Consider the following 21,239-nt stretch of genomic DNA (forward strand, 5'->3'; position numbering starts at 1 on the left):
CTGATTTCTGGCCAGCCATAAAACAATTACTGCCGAATTCCTCTGGTTCTTTGATATCCAGCTTGTCCACAGGGCTTCAAAGCTAGTCTCCAGGACTTTTCTTGGGGCACTGCAGAGAAACAACCTCAACAGAAACACAGAAGATAAAATGTTCCCACTCCTATAAACACACAAAGACATAACTACAGAAGTAAAATAATTCAGCAGCATTGTGGTGTAGTTTCTTCCCCGCAAAGGAACATAAGATAGCCAAGTACTCTGAATTGGAGCCAACTAGACTTTTTCCCCCTCATGCATAGGGGCATATCCCAATTTTCAAGCCACCAAAAATTAAGAATTACTTTGCTTTCAAAGAAATTTTCTGATTCACTAGAATAACATATCCCATGGGAACAGACTGGGCTTGAACGAAAGTTCAGCTTCTTAAGCACATAAATAACTGTATATCACAGTATTTGTGCAACGTTGCAAAATGCATTCAAGCTAGGAGTTCTTTGTATAAGGTTAAATCTGGTCAGAATATTATGTAGAGAAAATTTATGGGTGATTGTACATTTTGCCTATTAATAGGACTTTATTACCACATGACTTATGAAAAATCACTACTTGTAGTTAAACGGGATGGCACAAATACCTAATATACATAGCACACACATGTGCTCAGAGTGCCAATCAGCCTATTTCCTATTAAACCACAGCAAAACAATATACATGTCTATTACAAGGAAATAAATGCTAAGTTCCATTAGAGAAACTTCTAATTGGACATCTTAGAGGAGTGACAAATATGATATGATTATAAAATCTCCCACTACCCAGGTTCATGTAATAAAACTTTATCAAGGTTGATAGAAACACACATACATACATGCTTCTATCTATACCTATACAATATGCACCCAAAAAGACATCACTTTTTTAAAAAATTCTTCCTACCAACAGCAGCATGCCAAATCAGTTTTCCTTTAACCCAATACTTTTGGCAGCTCTATCATATACCAGTTAGGTGAAAAAAGTATTTCACAGATTAAGTAGCTGGCAAACGTGATTCTGAATCAGAAGTATAAACGATAGTATCCTTGTAATATGAAAAGAGATCATTTCAGACACTGCATAAATAGTAAAAACTACCTTCATACCCCAAACCTGCCTCTTATTTCTCTTCTCTTCTCTACCTGAAAAAAACCAAACACTTTTAAAATATTAATACAGATTGGATTTCAGCACCCTTCCATGACCTTATCCAGGGAACCACTTGTAGATATTTTTCCAAAGATAGAAAGCCATGTTGTTTTTTAAATCTACATAATAAATTAACTCTTAGTAGTACACAGATGAGGCTTCCTCATTATAACTGGAAAACTTACCACTCAAAATTAGAGCCACCTGTTTACAGCTCTGATCTCAAGTACGTAGCTTTTATCTCATAGGTCAAATCTGGCACCTAACATTGGTACTAAATTTCCTCATAACGATATGATTATGTAATCTCTCACATTTAATTATGTTTTTTCCCTTCTGGATTTTTTTTTTTAAACCTAGGCCAAATGCATTAACATACAACAAAATTCTCAACATGAATGATAAAAATGCATTAAAAGTAACCTTTAATCCATGCTATTAACTGATTTTATTCTATTTTGGCACGTTTGAAGTAACTCATCTAAGGATTAGTTAGGCTTTTCTACACTTCTTTTTTATCAGGTCTCTACCATTCTTGATTTAGTTTTGAGAGAAAAGGGTTTGCAAAAACTATAATAATCTCACAGCTGGAGATGGCTGGAAAGTCCGTTAGTGCTCATTGTGCCCTTAATTTGCAGGAAGCCTTTGTGCTCTTCTCCTCCTCGTTTTACATGCTGAGCAGTTTTCACTGATAAAGTACTTATAGACCAGTTATTTTAGATTAATGAAAAGCCCAGTAAAATTTTATGTAGAATGGCTGTGAACTTTCTCTTTAAAACATTGAAATGTACCTGCAGTCTTAATTGCAAGAAATTCTTAACCTTGATCACTTGCCTCAATAGTTTTCATGTGAGCAAGCAAGAGCAGTCTTAACATTTTCAAGAAGTATTATTTTTCAAACAGAAGAGAAATCCAAAATTTTAAACTATGAATTCAGATTGAATGGCTCAAGCCTCAGGGCAAACACACTGATTTAATCACATAGCGGTAGGTTTCCAAATCTTGCCCTCTTTAGCCTGAACAATAAAGTATTTCCTTGCCCTTTAAACCTCTAGCAATAATGCAAACACATTATATAAAAGGAACCCAACATCACTGGGATTTTCAACATTATGACATCAATTTCAGGAGTAGATGGCATTGTTCTAATTTTACACTTATCCAAAACGAGATATTAAAGTCGAGGACTTAGTATTTCCTCTGAATTTCAGGCCCCAAAAAGGATATTTAACTATCTAGTTTGAATATATTATAAGTCACACTCAACTTTCACAATTTTTAGAAATCCCTAAAGGTCTTCAGATACAAATGCAAAGTCTAACTTTGAAAGGTAAAAGCTGAAGTTTTAAAATCTGTCTGAATATAAGCAAAAATGTTAAGCTTGGTCATATTCAAGACATGAAACTATTGTAGCAGAGTGCTAAAATTACTCATTTTCTGCTGTACTGCCTTCCCATAAATTAGAAGTTCAAATCATAATCAGAGATTCATATCTAACACAAGTATATCACTCATATTGAAGAAAGAAAACCTATCTGCAAAGTAGAAATGATAGTGTCTGAAACCAACAGGGTTAAACAATTTCTTTTGTGAGACCACAGGCAAAATCTACAGCAGCTGTCTAACTTTGCCTTTAACGATCATAGCAAAAGCTCAAGGAAGTGATCCAATACAGCGCTGGTCTTTAGTAACCAGATCGTTTCTATTTCATTTTCAGCCAGGGGACTGGATAATGAAAACAAAATTATTCCTCAGTCAGTAATTCTACTTGACAAGCTAATTTTCACCAACATTTAACTTTTATTCACATATATAGCCAGAAGACCTGTTTCTTTTTTGTGTGTAGACAACCTTAATAACTTTTAAATACTGGCTACACAAGATAAACTTCAGATGACTATCACTTCTTGAAACCCACTTGTAAAAACTACTGGAAAACTTTTTAGCTATTCAAGGACTAGTACTGAGCTAAAAAAGAAAAGGCAAACATTTAGTCATTGCTGTAAGCTGTTGAGCCACAGAGCTTTGAGTCTATCAATGAAGAAAACTACAGAATTCATACCATTTTCATATGACCTAAAGCAAGTGTATACTAATTTTTGTAAAAGAAACAAATTCTTTAAAAATTACAATTTTCCACCTAAAACTACTGACATCGTTTAAAACAAACAAAAACACTCTCTCATCATATATCATGATTCATTTATTTATCAATATATCTGAGATGCCTACTCCTAAATTCTCTCCTCAGCCTATGGAAAATAGATAGGTCAGACTTCGAACTAATCAGGACTTACATTTATTTTAAATAGAAATTCAATAGTCTCCATAAATTAATTTTGTGGAGAATGTGAATAAGGAAAACAAAGTAATCAAATCAATAACCCAATAAAGTTATGTTATCACTAATGACAAACTTACACTAGATATTCCAAAGTAATTTTACACTAAATTATGTAGGAATAGGCATGAGTGCAACATTCCCCATTTCCATATTTACAGAGCATAAGTACATGTATTGTTTTACTCACGTTTAAGTAAAAAGAATTTTTTTCTAAAAAGCAATTTTAATCAGCATTTAATGTATCATTGCAATCCTGTGTGTTTTCACAAAGGTTTGGCCCAAAGCAATTTTGGTTATAAATTTCAGGGTAGAAAGCATTTATGCTACTTGCCACAGCTAAGAGGTAATGCTTATAAAAATACCTGATACCCTTTCTGATTATAACAGAGCCTATCATTTTACACTATCTCCATAAGGAGAAATAAGGTTTCAATTAATAAACATTTGGAAATGACCACTAGGTGTTGGTTTCCTAAAGGAGGAGAATTAAAACAAAAAGACACCTATGAACTAAAATATACACACAAATGAATATTACTGAATTGACATATATACAAATGTCTCACTTGTTTTAAAAAGTAGAACTCAAACACTGAGTTAATACGTGTCATTTTTAGGGATTTAAGCCATAAATTCTTCCGATAAAATTCAAATAAATTGGTTTGCCAGTAATTAACGATGGGACTTCAATAGTGTAAAACTACCTCCGTATATTCTCTATGGCTTGGGAATTTAACTAGTTATGTTCAATATAATACACTTAGTGGGTCTTGGAGCCCACTGCCTGTAAAAATCTCCCATGGAGATTCAAGACCACCCATTGAAAATAGTACGACATTATTGCCTCCAGCAAGAAGCGGGTACACAGAGTTATTCAAGTCTTTTAAATACTATTTTATTGAGGGATTGTGGAAGGTGGGGGAGGGGGAGAAGGGGGATTCATGAGTGGATGGCGGAGAAAAACTCAGACGCAGGAAAAAACCAGCGATTTCTAAAGCAGAGGTTCCTATGGCATCCCCCTTCCTTATCCCACGCCCCTCCTTTTAAACAACTAGGTAAACAAAGTAATAAGTGCTCAATTTCAGAGCATTACATTATACTCCATTTGAACAGGCTACAAAGTACTTTTATTTGTAAAGCAGCTTCTCCTCTGTTACAAACAGTTTTACTCTGCACCAATTTCAGACAAGAGAAGATGACTAGGGAGGTGGAGGTGGCATTAGGAAAGATTCACTCAGTGTCTTTCAATGCCTTAAAGAGTTGATCCAATAAAGATCCTTTAGAGGAAACTTTAAGTCTATTTTTTTTCCTCCAAATAAGCAAATCATACAGGAGGGCTTTTCTTTTCTAGGGTACTGCACCCTGTCTCTTTAAATTCCAGGCCTGCCCCATTTCCCACGCATTCAATGAAAGCAACACGTTTGCTGGCCTCCGGCCCACAATGTCAAGTAGTTTTCTTGCTATTGAGTTTCAAGATTATTCTTTTGGATCATTTGCCCTTTAGTTTTAAGCACGCCAAAGCAAAAATAATGTCTTTCTACAATAACATAAAGAAAACTCTGAGGTCTTTACAAGTAGAGAACACCTTGTCCTTTAGTCTCCCTTTCACTGCAAAACCTGCTCCCACTCTATATGCTCCAGATAAGAGCCAGTCACACATTTTCTTGGTCGATCACAGCTTTGTCTGTCCTATAATAAAATTCTATGAGTATATTTATTTAATTTATGCCAAATTGGGAAGCTCTTCTTAAAATCTGCAATATTCAAACCAAGCTTTCGTACTGTTGAAACTTTCAAGTCTTCAGTCTGGTCCCCTAAGTGTTCTTTTAAAGTTTTCAAAACAGTTTCAAAACAGGCACTTTATTTTCTATATCTGCAATTAAGACATCTATATAAATTAATTTAATTAGAACAATAGGAAGCAAACATGGTACGTTGTAATCAAGGTGCCAAAGACTGGATTTTCCTCATTTTCATACACACCTTAATCTTGAAGAAAGGAATCCAGGCCACTCTGAATCCCATTTATGATTCTCTCAAAAAGACCAGGAATAGTTAAATAAAAATTTATCAGCAGAACTAAATTAAAGCTCTGTGAAATATAATGTTATTCCAAATGCTACCCAATAGAACTTAAAATGGCAATCTTATTCAAGGAGCTAATAAAGAAATGCTCAAATCACCAACATCCATTTTTATATTTTACATTCTACAGTAGAATCAATCTGGCTACCTACTGAATATAATTTATGATTTTTATAAGTCCATCTGACACTAAAGGGAAAACAGTTTTGTTTTTATTTGACATACAGTTTTGCTATGCATTTGAGTATAATATACTTGTAATAGTGATTTTTTTAATGTTAAAAAGGCAGAGATGTTTTCCCATTAATCATAATATTGTGGACTTAATCAGATAAACCAAGACTGCTAAGAGATCTTTTAAGACAACTAAAATCAAATCCCTCATTCTGCAGAAATTCCTTTATTTAGGAATATTCATATCAATCTATCTGCATTATCTATAAAACATGAAATTATAGTTTATTTTCTTTTAACTTCTAGTTATTTTGTAAGCCTATATATTGAACAGTATTGAAACACCTTTTAATGCTAAATGCTGTTTGTGTTTATGCAATTATGCATCAATTCTCCATCCAAAAAGGACTACTTACTTCCCTGCCCCAAACATTACTCTTGCCTTTGTTTTGGCAGTTGTTTTTGTACCTTTTATTTCTCATAATTTAATGTTTAACTTCCAAATTATATACATGCATGCATGCTAAGTTACTTCGTCGTGTCCAACTCTGTGTGACCCTATGAACTGTAGCTTGCCAGGCTCTCTGTCCATGGGATTCTCCAGGCATGGATACTAGAGTGGATTGCCATGCCCTCCTCCGAGGGACTCACAAATAAGAATTTCCAACTATAGATCCCATTTATTCCTAACACACCACCATATATCTAAGCATAATGACAGTTCTTTCATTTGCAGACAATTTTTAAGTCAGATGTAGGCTCTGGAAATTTTTCTACCACTATACATCAAGATAAACATATTAATCAACAAAGTTATATTTATCAAAATTCTATAGGTTAAAAAAGGTCAAACTTCTCAAAACATTCCTAAGTACTTCAAAAGTGTATGTTCTACTGAAATAATAAACACAGTTGTCTTTCTGTTACAAAGAAAAATTTATAAATATATCAAGTACTTATATATCTAGCTAATCTGATTAGTTTTACACCTTAACACAATTAATTGTTAAGAAAGGTAAGAATATGACTTACATGTGTCTGTTTAAAGGTTACAATCAACTAATGAAACATTTATACATATATTCATAGTAATATTAAAAGAAAACACTCAGAATGACAAGGTGTTTAAATTTCAAATAACAAAATATGAAAATGTTCCTTGGGGAAGACATTTCTGTTAATGCTTCAAAGTGAGATTACTTTTTAAAAAAAACTAAAAAGCTTATTGTAAACATATCCTTATGTACATTTAAGTATCTAGTTTAACTTTCACATAAGTAGTATGTATTATTCAAGAAAGCTTGAAAAGTCCAACAACTTTTACTGGTGACAAGAATTTCCTGATATCCCACCTCTCAGAGATAACTTTCATTAACCCTGTGTGAAGTATTTTCTTCCCATCTTTTCACTGATGTATTTTTATCTGTCATACAATTCTCCAAATGTGGATAAAGATGAACAATTCCAGCCATTCGCCAGAAATTTTTAGTCCATAAAGAAAAATAAACTAAATCATACTAAAATCAATGATCATGATAAATCCAAAAAATAGACTCCACAGAAAGATACTAAACCAAGTGGCATTAACTACATGCTACTGGAAATTTTTGTAGCCTTTACAAGTAAGAAAATTCTCATTCATCTGCTACTCTCTTTAAAATATCTGTGTTTGTGTATTTTGTATAATTAAATTCTTGGCTCTAGTCGATCCCTCAACAATTCCCAGTAACAAGCTAGAGTGATAACTAGAATTATTTTTCTTTAACCTAAAAGTTACGTAGCATGTTGCAAGTGAAGACTGAAAGGGTACTTGCTTTTCAAGACCACTTCAATTAAGCATCTGCATTCTTAAACAGAAAGTCCTGCAAATATGTTGAGTGATCAAAGATCTGACATACTTTCTACTAACCTGTTCACCTGATAATGTAAGTCCAAGCCTCCACTTATTACTGGATTGATAATAGATATATAAATAGTTACCTGAAACATGATACTTTTGAAAAGCAAAACAAGTGACAAAATTTCAAGGTCTGGCTGATGTTATAGAACAAAATTTTTTTAAAAAATTATCAGTCAGCTTTCATGAAAAAACCCAAAGATCTAATGACCTGGTCAAGAGCCATATTAGAGGGAGAAGTTTCAAATAAACAGTCTCATGAGTTCCTGAACTGCTCCAACCTACAAGAAGTAGTTGATAGTAGGTATAAATGGCACCAACATAGTCAGAAAGTAACTTCATAACCAAAACTTAACCACCTACTTGCTGAATTATCCACATTATCGTCTACTTCCCTGATATTCAACAAGTCTTTTATCTATTCCACTGTTCACACACCATTTAAGTGGTGTAATATTCCAATATACTGAAGTTCATGTCAACATTTGGTCTTTTTTTTCTTTTTATTCATTCTCCAAACTGCTACACTTATGAAAACTGAGGAATTAAACACATCAACACATGTCTGTTGTCTAGCATGATAACCAATATACAGCAGAAATGTAATAAGTGGTAGGTATCTCATCATTATAAAAAGAACAAGGTAAATCAATGACATACTCAGAATGTATCCTTTTTTAAAAACCAAGGAAAAATAATATTTTAGAGCTGGAAAAGCCCACAGAGTTTTCTCAGTCCAAACACATCCCTTTTACTTCCCCCGGCCAGAGTCTTTTCTGCTGCATTGCTAAATACTGCTCCTACCAGTTACTGGAATACATCTGACTCCTATTTTTAAGCTAAAAGGCTAGTTCTATTTCACGGATTAAGTAATTAAAAAAAAAAAAAAAAGACGGACCTGGCCAAGTTGCTCAAATTTGTGTCCAGTTTTTAAATAAGCACTTGAAGTAGGTAAGAAAGAAAAGAGAGAAAAGGAAAAAAATTCACTTTTGCCTATAACTACTAAGCTAAAACAATTCTAGAAAATGTGATTCTGGGCCAACACAATGTTTTTTGCTAAATTCAAGTGGTGGTTCTGTTTACATGAAGTCAGTTATTAGAGGTACAGAGGAAATAAGTTTCAGAAGACTGAGTAATAATTTACCACTTAGAGGAGGGGACGCTTAATCAGGATTCTAACTCTTTCTGACTTGCGATAACCGCTTTGATATTATACTGTTGCCCGTGTCTAGACTACATTGATTAAAGGCAGGAGTACTAACCATAGTGATAATATTGGTCCCAGCTCCTTGGATGTGTAACTCTAAGGCAGCACAAAAGAAACAACAGATACAACAAGGAGAAATGAGCACTGGACTAGCGGAAACATGTAATGCATGCTTTGTGTTCCCTGTGGTGAAGAAGGTAGCTCCCCACTTCCCTGTACTACTTCTGGGCATAAGTAGGAAAAGTCATAAAACAAGCATCTCTGATTAGACAATCTGGAGCTATGTCAACATTTTACATAACTTATCCCACCAAAGGGCTTCCCAGGTGGCTCAGTGGCAAATAATCCGGCTGCCAGTGCAGGAGACACAGGAGATACAGTTTCAATCCCTAGGCTGGGAAGATCCCCTGCAGTAGGAAATGACAACCCACTCCAGTGTTCTTGCCTGGAAAATTCCATAGACAGAGAAGCCTGGCAGGGTACAGTCCATGGGGTCTTGAAAAGTCAGGCACAACTGAGCACCACACACACACATATCCCACTATTAATAAGACCAACCAAATCCCAGTGGCCTGAACTCTGTTTTTCCATAAAAGTCAGTACAAAACAGCTGCTTATATTATAGGAACAAGGAAAGAACCCAAATGAAGAAAAACATTTCGAAAAATAGAAGAATATTTCTTCAACACAAAGGAAGCTTTCATTATTCAGCAGCTCATATCAACGGAGTACTTCGGGTAGAAGGTATGGATGACACGAAGTCTACAGTGAACGTTCGTTTGTTTTTGTATTCATGGTTCTATGTAAATGAACTTTGTTATTAAACATTCCAAATGTTATAAATGCTTCTCAAAATAAATAGACACATGGAATCATCTGATCTTAATCTTCCCCAATACTACCCTGGGAGGAAGGGAAGAAGACTACAAAACCTATCTGCAAACATTAAAGGCATCATGCAGATTAAATTTATATCCAGAAACAGTAAAAGAAAGTAAATCTCTCCACTGTCTAGGCCACTACTATTGTATTAATATTTTAGGAAATTGTTCTTGTATATTTTGCTCTTAAAAATCAATGCTTACACATAGCATTTGGCCTAGTATTGATGGGAAAATAACTAATGATTTCTGCTGGAAAGGAACAAAGAAAAACATTCATATTTGGCAAAATTAAATATATTAAAATTTACTTGCTCTGAAAATATCAATCTTCTAACATGGGTCATAACTAATTACATTCAACTAATCATCTTTATAATCACTTATGAACATTATTTCAAATAAATGGACCTCAGAATTGAGCTCAGTATAAGCCATAATTTTCTTTCCTAAAAGATGATGCATTGACTTTATCCAAAAAAGGTAACTGTTAACTACTGACATACCAACTAAATCACACCCAGATGCTAGACTCTTTGGGCCTTGATCACTACAAACTTAACACACTTAAGTTAAAAGGATTAGGTTTTATTTCTTAAAACAATGTTCTATATCCTTCAAGGAGCTGGAATCTTACCATGGAGATGGTGGGGGTGGAAAATATCAGGGAATACCTACCATTCAGAAGCAATTTTTCCTAATGATTTAATTTCAAAGGAAAACCTTAAATTAATCCATAAAATGAATTTGATTTTACCCAAAAGTGGCTATGGAGAACCTCTTCATTTTAAACGGCTTCTACCATGGTTACCACCACTTAATTAAGCCCTAGATCATGTCCACAAAAGCAGTTATGGCTGAACATTTGTCTGCTAATATAAGTGAATAATTACTCAGTGTTTTCAAAGTAAACATTCACCACCATTTATTACTAGTTATCTTTGCACCAGCACACTTGTGACTCATTGTGTCTACATGCAAGATCACTTCACATTTCTAGGCTTCTGATTAAAAGTAAAATGAGAGGGTAAACAAAAATGAAGACTCTCAAGAGTGCTTGCCAACTCTAAAAGACACAAGCTCATTGAAGGCAGGGACCTCCTCTTTCTGTTATTTACATCTCCCCCAGTCCTTTCCCTGCATCCTGCATGTACAAAGCCTGTTGGTTAAGCACATTATCATGCCCACAAATTATATTCTTCCACAAAACCCCAAAACCAGACAGGAAAACAAAATAAAACAAATCAATTTGACAAAATTAAAAACTTATGTATGCAAAAAGATACCATACATTAGGCTACCAAGAAGCAGACACAAAAATGGGACAAGATGTTTTCCACACAAATAACAAAGAATTAACACCCCACAGATAAGGCAAATCTTTTTTTTTTTTTTAAGACAGAGGATATAAAAAGAAATCAATATAGGCAATCTCCCTCTGTTTCCAAAAGAGGGAATGTAAATGGTCAGTAAGCAGATAGAAAATGCTTACCCGCATCAGAAACAGAGAAATGCAGCTGAAAACAGAAAGACACTACTGCAACTAATAACAAAAATGAGAAATTTTTAATTATTCAGTGTTGGCAAAGATGCAGAGAAAATGATACTCATTCCCTGACAGAATATAAACTGTCACAACTACTTTGTGGCGCAATCTGACAACGTCTATTGCAAATGGAAACACCCACAGCTGGTATCCTAGACCTCTATCCAAAATCTTGCTCATGTGCACAAGGTAACAAGTACAAAGATATTCACTGCCCAGAACAGAAAAAGACCCATATATCGCTTAACAGAACAGAAAAGTTAATAGAGAACATACTCCTAAACAAAATACTAAGCAGAAAAATTTTAAGGGAATGAATTGCGTCTCTCAAGATAAAATGGGGAAAGGTTCAAGATGTACTGAGGCCAACAGAGGTGGGGGCAGCAAGACACAAAATGATTTACTCATTGAATTAAATAGTTTTTGCACAATCTTATGAATATACTAAAAACACTAAACTTTCCACTTTAAAAAGGTGAATTTTATGGTATATGAATTATATCTCAATTGAAAAAATGATTCACCCATTATGATACACTTCATGAAGATTTTTAGACACAATATACTATCATCTGTAGCAGTATAAATGTGCAAATGTACATAAATAGATGGGGAAGAGATTGAAGACTTGGAAGAAAAGATTGGGAATCATTTAAAAACTTGAGCCATATCTATAATACTTAATTCCCTCAAATCAAACAAGGAATCAAATAAGAAAAATGAGCCAAAAAGGACCTACTATATAGCACAGAGAACTCTACTCACTATTATATAAAGACCTAAGTGGGAAAAGAATTCAGTGAAGAAGAGATATACATATATGTAAAACTGAATCACTTTGCTATATACCGGAAACTATCACAACACTGTTAATCAACTATACTCAAATATATAATAAAGTTAGAAAAATATGATAAAATGTAAATATATGTTCAGTCTCAGTAAAGGGATGTGAATGTTTATTATATTATTCTTTCCTTTGTATTTTCCTATACTTCCCTTTTTTGAGAATACAAAAAGGGTTCAAAACAAGCATTATCACCAACAGCAAATGGTAAATATATATACACAAAGATATGTGGCATTACTAATCAAATAAATGCAAATAAAAGTGAGGTATCAGTTCATGCAGCAGATTGGCAAAGATTTAAAAAAAACCTTTTAATCCCCAGTACTGGCAGCCATGTGGGGAAACGGGCAGTCTCCCAACTCCTAAAGGAAGTATAAACTGGTACAATCTTTTTGAAGGGAAGTTTGGTAATGCATGTCAAAATGTAAAATCTATATACATAAGGAAATTATTGGAAAAACCATAAAAATGAATGTCAAGGATCTTCATCAAAGCATTATTTATAACAAATTAGAAATGAGAATATAAATTTTCAAATAAATAAATCTATATTTAATGTGATACCATCGAATTCAGCTTTAAAATGATATCCCACCACATACCATGAGGGCAGGAATGCTCATCTGTCCCCAACTTCTCACTTCTCAATGCTCATTTATCCCCAACTTCTAGAAATACTCTATGCACATGATAAGAGCTCCAAAAACCACTTGCTGAATAAATTATAAGTTAATTTTTGTCTATATACACATATAAACATAATTATAAAAAGATGCCTACCAAAATATTAATTATGGTTATCTATGAAGAATTTTCAGGTAGCTCCTTTCTTGATATTTCTATGGTTTGATTTTTCTACAGTGAACATATATGTATAAATTAGAAAATATAATTTTAATTTGTATATAAAAAATAATATATGCATCCTTCATAAAAGCTAAACTGTAAAATTGTGCACTGTAATGTCTCAGTTTCTATGATAATGTAACAAAAACTTGTCAATTACCTGTCATATCATCTATGGGAATTTATTTACCTAAAAACTCTTTTCAGATAAATCATATTCCCAAAAGTGAATATAGCAATGCAAAATAATGAGAACCACAAAATATAAGAGAAAACAAGATTAATGGATTAAAATATCTGTTATGAGGAAGAGAATGAAGTAAAGAGATTCTGGCCAGACACACAAAATGTTTTAAAAGAATATAAATTTGTATCACTGAGAGAACAGAATCTCTCCTACATATTAGTAGCTTCGTTGAGGAGTGAAAACACAAAAGCAGAGGGAAAAAAAACTACAAAATTCGGTATTATTTCTATTGGGACAGTGTGAAACATTGTTTTAGAGATCAAAAATATCCTGAAATCTGGCCAATAAAGATTAAAGTCCAGTAAGTTGAGTCCAAATATATTGTCCAGTAATATATTGAGTCCTTGCTTAACTACATAACTGCTATATTTGTGTTTAACATTTCCCCCGTTCCCGAGTATCTAAACTTTTCCAAGTTCTCTTTTGAAGACTTAAGTCACTAAGAGATTAAAAAAAAAAAAGACACCAAAAATGTTCCACATCTTAGAACTGTAAAAGCTGTGTTAAGTACTGGGTATTACTGTGTTAGATGATCAGGAAAAGACCTAAAGGGCTCAGGTTGGTCCATGGAAGACCATTAGAAGGAAACTTCAAAGAGCCAAGAGAAGGAACAAAAGAAATATTTAAAGAAAAATGATAAAACTGACTGATCTCCCAGCTCTGTCTACCTCCCAAAGGTACTTCTACAGAGGGTTACCCAAAATAATAGATGTAAAAGGCTTCTGCTTCGTAAAACAGACAGCAATGTTAACTATAAAATATAGCCAGTAAAACCAAATTTGGATTTTCCTTTTCAGAAAAAAAAAAAAATGTGTTAGATAATTGTTACACTGGAATTTAACCATGCAAATACCTTGGAAAATTTACCCTTTCTCTTTCCACTAAATAAGTATTTTTATTAGCAACAATAATAGTGGTTACAAAGAAAATCACCTTCCACATCTTAACAGAGCTGTTTATCTGTGTCAGGTAGTACTGTGATTATTTTATATCAGAGGTTCACCGAGTTTACGTCTGCGGATCCCAGGATGCCCATAACCTTTCCCAGGAACTGGCAAAATTAAAACTATTTTTATAACGACTCTAAGACGTTACTTGCCATTTCACCCTTGTTCTCTCATTAAGTGTACAGCAGAATTTTCCAAAGGCTACATTATGACTGGTAACACAACAGACCAAATACAGAAGACATAAGCAGATCCGGTTGTCTTCTATTAAGCAAAACATTAAAGAGACTGCATACAAACACAAATAAAATGATGCTACTCTTCTCACTTCTTTTTTTTTTCTTTTTGTTTTAGAAGATAATTCTTCATTAAAATAGTATCTATACACTCACCTAATGGGCTGATGATTGTTGTTCTTACATTAGTAAGTAATTTGTTTAAACTATTTCTGGTTAATTTCAAATACAGGCAATATTAATACATACAATTTACATTAAAATTCCTAAATCTAATTCCTCCTCACCACTGGTCAACAACATCTACCCAAGAAAGTTCAAGAGCACTTTTAGTGGTAATCCATATCCAAAAGGCAGTAGCATACACTGGGCCTTTACTTTCATTGTTTTGTCTTAAAAAGAAATGAGTGCTCATTTGAAGGCTTTAAATGTAAAGAATTAACAGTTATCTTTAAAAAAATCAAACATTACCAAAAAACAAAAACAAAAACAAAACCTCTCATCACCACCAGTACCATAGCATCCACTTTAGAAAACTATTAGTAAGAGTTTGATGTTCATTCATCCAGAATTTATTTTATCCACATACATACATATACCTTTTATCTGTATAAGCACATTTTAAAAATGGGATTACGTTGATTACCTTATTTCATCTAACATCTCTTGAAGCTCTTCCTGCATCTACAAATAGATTTACCCTCTTTTTTAAATAGATCACCAAGATCTAACTGTACCCCACTGAGGTCCCTTCTATGGATTGCTTCCAAATGTTTGCTATCAAAATACAGTCCAAAAAAATGCTGTAACTCTGTGGAGTTGTGAAGCCATATCTGTTGGAAAATTCCTAGAAGTAAAATTGCTGGGTCGATGTGCATAAACATTTAAAATCTTAATAGATTTTGCCAAATGTCCTCCAAAATGTCCGTGCCCAATTTACATTCTTATTAACAGCACATGAGATTTCCTCTAGCAATTCAGCTTTTTAAGTGCGCTTTGGTAAATTATACTTTGTGTTGCTTCAAAATGTCAAGCTGTAAAACTGTTCTCACTGGTCATCTTAATTCCGTACAGAATTCTACACAAATCTCGTAACACTCACTGACTGTATCAGTATAGTCACTCACCTTTTTTTTTTTTCTTCTATAAACCTTTTAAGTATCTCAGGAGACAAAATGCACCAGGTGCACACAATATTTTCAACTAGTAAGCCCTTAAATTTTAGATACCCTGATAAAAAGTTATTCAAACTATTTCGGAAGACTAACACAAATCAGAACTACACAGTAAAACTGGGCTCAAACACTTAAAGGAAAGTTACAAGTACAGATTTACTGCGCTTTATCTGCCCACTCAAAGGACTAAGGCTGCAAATAATAAGCTATCAAATCATACCAGTGGCCAAATTAGCTTACATAAAATAATAAGCAACAGATTTCATATCGTAAACGTCAATGGAACAGATTGCAATAGTAAGGATGGCAGTAATTGAAAAGAAAGTTCACTCAAATTCACATTATACTGAAAATGAAAACATTAATATTTCAAATGAAATGTTTTGAATGTGACTATTCATTTCAGTCATATCAGACTATTATAAATCTGTGATAGTAATAAATAAGATATAGTCTTTTTTTGCAGGCAGATAGTTTTAAAATGCATTATAGTTTGACATGCCTATTCTGTAATGGCTAATGGATATTCCAGGCTGCACTATTTCATCAAAATCTCCTTTCTAGGATTTTGTGCTAGTAGTTTTAAATGAAACTATCTTTAGGACAGAGTAAAACCTTATCAATTCAAGTCCAATTAGTTCAGTTTTGCAATGGCATACGTAATTCTCAATGGGCAGCAAGTTGAATTTACTGTAATTTTTTTCCCCTATAAGTTCTCATAATATTACTATAGAATAAAGGAAATCAACATGAAAATCAATTTGCTTTTCCAAACCTAAGATTTATGAAACTAAGAACTCATCCATCTTAATGGCTTGAGCAGTTCATTCTCAGATCTAAGTCCACTTCTGTTTATCAACTACCACACATTTTGAAAGTGACTTAAACTGGTATTATTAATAGCCATTTACAGTTTACAGCATGCATTTCTTGTAATTCAGATTTCTCACAAAGCCATTTGCAGTTTCTCCCATTTTCAAGCCCCTTATTTATAGATCTATAATATCAAAAATATAACACTTTAAAAGGTACAGAAGCAGACTTAGAACTGCCTGGCATTCTTATTCTGGATTTATTCTTATCATTTCAAAAGGCCTCATAAGCCAAAAAATAAGTCCCCAGGATTAAGTGGCATGTTTGGTGTTACTTGAATTTACAACTAACTATTCCCAATGAACAGAGAAACCTTCTCTTGCAATCTGAATCATGTGTAATTACAGTATGACAAGGTCTCTCCTGGGCTATGTAAGCTGGCATTTTTCCCAGGACTTGTCACATCATGGGAAGCACACATACAAATAAAAATCCAAAAATAAACATTTTGAAACAATGGCTTATAGACTACATCAAGAAACTCCACAATTGAGAATAAAAATTGAAGAACCCTACCAACAAGCAGACATCTCTCACTAGAGAGGTCTGAGAAGACCTTGGTGTTATCAAACCACTCACCACACCTAGCAACAAAACTCCCAGGTGTGGGCTATGCAGGCAGCCCTCTCAGGCGGACAGAAAATCATTAAGTATGGGAAATAAAAGGAGACGTCACCACACACACCCACTGAAGCAGAGAAACAGTGGTGAAATGCGGAGAGGTTGATCATCTCTAATTTCATAATACCAATTTGTGGATTGTTAAGGAGCCTAAACAAAGTTATCTTAAGAGCTACATCTTCGGCCAACTGGCTTAGTTTTCCTAATACAATAAATATTGCTTTGTTGTTGTTAAGGGTGTTTCACCTGGAAGTGAACAGACAGCCAAGTAGTCCTAACAGCGTGTGCCAACCAAGGATCTTAGAAGGTGGTTTCTTTTGTTTAAACTCCTCTGCTGTGGCTCTATGGACAGATGGAAAACGAAAAACAAGATCCCAAGAAGCATCAGACCCAACCTCACAGAGGGACAGAAACTTGACAATACTCCTCTTCATCACAGTTCAGAAGAAAAATTAAGTATACTATCTCTGGCTATCTTCTGATACAAAGTGCTAACAAAATCTAAATGTTATTTCCAATGGGCCATGCTTATCCCTACCCCTCTGTGAGAAGCCGGATTCATTTATTAACCAACCAGCAAAGCCCATCAAATTCAACTGTTCCAGTTTTCAAGAGCAGCTATAAAACAAACCATTATAGGCAAAACATACAATCCTAAGACCCATTACAGGAGCCCTGGAAACAAAAACAAGTGTCAACACAAACCTCTGCCACCTCTAAGGCACACAACATTTCTCCTTTCTTTATTCAAGCCCTTGAATGTTCAATAATTTCCACCGCAGCTCTAAGCAGAATGGATTTATTATGATGTTAAGCTAAGAAACTGCAGGAGTTCTAGATGCCAATAAAGATTACGGATCAAATGGAAGATAACTGCTAACCATTGTGTCCGCTTAGATAAATAAACCTGATCACAAACAAAGCACCTTACTGTATCTGTACTGTTACCTCCACTAATCCAACTAAAACAACAGGACAGTAGCTTTCCAGAGGCTGAAGGGACCAGAAATTGGGATTTCTCAAACCCTCTTTAAATGTCTTGTAAAATAACACTCCGTTCCTTTTTTCCAAAACTGTCCTTTATGGAAAATGTTTTGAGACCTCAGAGGCTGAGCAGAATTATGCAAACCAGACACCAAGGCTGCTAAAAACCAAGGAGAGGGAAGACTGAAGAAGGCAAGACAAGCCATTCCTCTGAAACTTAGCTTCGACCTCTGGCAGGGACCCTCTCCCCTGCAGATCACATCGGGCAAACACTTATGAACGTGGCTCAAAATCGAATGAGCAATCAAGTGCCATTGGGGGGCTAAGGCGCCCGGCTCCCCCCACTTTCAACTGAACATAAAATCCTGACGGTGGGAGGTCGGGATGGATAACCCACAAAAAAAGAAAAGTCTATGACAGCTGGCACATAACGCCTCACACGAGGAAGGTAGAGAGGATCCTAAAGACAGGTGACTTCTCAAGACGGAACAATAACTACATCCCACGCATCCTCTGCTAACAACACAGGTAACATCCTCTGCTAACAACACAGGTAAATCTCAATTTCTCTAGGTTAAAAAAAAAAAAAGCGCAAGCTGTTTATTCCCTCCAGCCCCACTCCCCACGCCTCCAAACCCAGCAACTAATTGCAGTTTCCCCGCAGAACCCGCGGCTAACCCCAGAGGACCGGTGAGAGCTGGCTTGGGATGAATAAACACTCGACACCTGACGGTCCTTTCTCTGCGGTGACTTTCAAGGAGCCGAAGTGGCGCGCGCGCGGGCGGGAGCGGGGACCTGGCCAGCGCGGCGCCGCGCACCCCGGTCCCGAGCTACGCCGGCGAGCGCGACGCGGGGGGCGGGGAGAGGGGCAGGGGGACCGCCCGGACCAAGCGATTGTTTCCACCGCCAGCAAAGACATTTTTTATCAAGCTCCTTTTGTATTCGAGCCCTACCTCTTTTTGGCCTAGGAAAGCTTTCGTGCAAGTGGAAGACGACTTTCTCCACAAAGTGCTGTATGTTACTGTGCTCCGGACCGCGCACGAACACCATCCAGTCGTGGGTGAAGCCCTCCACGGTGGGTTTTTTCCTCACCTGGGCGCGGTGCCCCAGCTCCAGCTTCACCTGCACGGCACACTGCGGGCAGGGGGAGGAGAGACAGCCGTGAACAACAGGAAGGCGACCGTTCGACACTGAACATTGCGCCTGACATTTTTTTTTTCCTCCTTCTTGAAACGCACATAAAAGGAAACGGCAGTGCCCTCTGCATCCACGTTTCACGCGCGTGGGCGCGCACACCCCACACCCCCCAAATGCAGCCTACCCGGCCTGCCCGGCCCCCGGGACCGCATCCATACAGGCCGGGATTGTAACGGAATGTTACCCCCGATCGGGAAGGGGGTCCAGTGGTCCCGGCGGGGAGGAGGGTTAAGAGGAGCCAGCACACTCAGCCACTACAAGCACGACAACGAATGCATCGGAAACAAATTAGAGACAATTAGGAGGCGATGCCGGGGCGGTTGCCTGGCGTGGGAGGGGAGGTAGCTGGGACACCCGAAGGGGGTTCTCGCAAGCCCCCACCCCGAAAGTGCTGCGGCGACAGACACACGCCGAGGAAGTCTTTGTGTACGTGTGTGTGTGCGTGCGTGTGGAGCGCTGTGCCAGGCGGAATGGAAACTACGAGCAGCCTCTGCCGATGGGCACAAACTCCCGTGTTCTTACCACGGGGTTTGTGCACAACAAAAATGAGACGTCGTCACACACACACGCACACACGCCCGCAGGAAAACACGCCGAGGCGTCCATAACTTAATGCACCCCGCACCCCCCAGCGAAAAGCCCCACGCGATCGGCGAGGCCAGCCTAAGAAAGCCCCCGCAACACACTTCCAAGAGCCAAAGTGGCCCCAAAGTACCTCCCACCTCCCCCAAAAAATGAAATTCAGAAAGGCAGGGCGGCGGGCGGACAGCCGCGGAGCCCCGACTGCGCACAGCCCGGCGCGGGGGCAAAGTTGCGTGCGGCCCCGCGGCTGTCAGCCCGCTCACTCCGGCTCACACTCGCGCGCCGCGGAGAACGCACCATCGTAGCGGCCGGCGAGGCTGCTCGCCGCGTCCCCCGACTGTGCCCGCGGCTCCCGGCGGCGGCGGCGGCTGAAATATGGCTGAGTTATTATTCGCCTCCTTCCACCGTGTGTGTGTGTGTGTGTGTGTGTGTGTGTGTGTGTGAGTGCGCGCGTGTGAGCGAGAGTGCGCTTCTTGCGATTGCAAAGAGGCGAGGAGGGAGGGAGGCGCGGGGGGTGGAGGGGCGAGTGTGTGTTAGTGTGTGAGTGTGTGTGTGTGCGCGCGCGCCGGGGAGGGGGGTGAGAGGGAGGGGAACGGAGACTGAGGGAGAGGCAGCAGCTCCCTGCAAGCCGTACCAACCTTTCTCTAATTGGAACCGCTGAGCGCTGGCGCTGTCTGGGCTGCGGTGGCGGCGCAGGGCGAGGGAGGAAAGGCGCGGGGGCGCGGGGGTGGGGGGTCTTTTATTATTATTTTTGCAGGTACTTACCGAGCTAGCCATGCCTGGGGGCCCGGAGGTTTGCTGGGGTGTTGTGTGGTACCCCCCCTCCCCCGCCCCCCTCAGCTGTAATTCATGAAGAGGCTGCTATGAATGAGAGCGCGACCAGGAGCGGAGGGTAGATGGCGGACATTCTCTGCCTTTTTCCCCCCGCGATCGCTTGCTCGCTCGCTCGCTTATTAAACTCAGCCCCAAAAGCAAAAGCAGCAGCAGCAGCAGCAGCTCCAGGGCCAGAGGATGAGATTCCGGAGCATGCGCCGTGGCGCCTGACACCCGGGCTCCGAGCCTCACTGGGCGGAGGGAGGGCGCGCGGGCGGGGCGGAGCGCGCGGGGAGGCCGAGCGAGCGAGCCAGGGGGAGCTCGAAAGAGCCAATCACCGGCCACCTTCCGAAACCCGGGCCGCCAGCACCGCCACACTGGAACGCCTTGCTTAAAGTAACAGGTTCCTGCTGGGGGGTGGGGAGGAGGGCGGGGAGGGGGCGCTGGATTGGGGAGAGCGGCCAGCTGGGGAGCCATCCCAGTCTCTGTGTAAACTGCTCTCTCCCTACAATAAAAAACGGATTAAAACTGCTGGAATGTAGCCACTGCTTA

General features: G+C 37.8%; 1 protein-coding gene across 2 annotated transcripts in view; it reads right to left on the bottom strand.

Annotated features, from left to right (window-relative positions):
- Positions 1-20,902, bottom strand: part of MLLT3 (MLLT3 super elongation complex subunit) — a 277,045-nt gene extending 256,143 nt beyond the window's left edge. Inside the window, exons 1-2 of one of the 2 annotated variants that reach the window (XM_004004397.5) lie at positions 20,640-20,902; positions 19,049-19,229 (exon numbers count right to left, since the gene is read on the bottom strand). In XM_004004397.5, the coding sequence (XP_004004446.3) occupies positions 19,049-19,229; positions 20,640-20,651 (193 nt within the window). In that variant the 5' untranslated portion in view covers positions 20,652-20,902. Of the gene's footprint in view, positions 1-19,048; positions 19,230-20,171; positions 20,358-20,639 lie in introns of those variants that run through there. The other variant, XM_042243478.2, reaches the window with a different exon arrangement.
- Between the last annotated feature and the right edge of the window lie 337 nt (positions 20,903-21,239).

Source organism: Ovis aries, chromosome 2, assembly GCF_016772045.2.
Source record: "Ovis aries strain OAR_USU_Benz2616 breed Rambouillet chromosome 2, ARS-UI_Ramb_v3.0, whole genome shotgun sequence".
In the NCBI taxonomy this organism is placed as follows: Eukaryota; Metazoa; Chordata; class Mammalia; order Artiodactyla; family Bovidae; genus Ovis; species Ovis aries.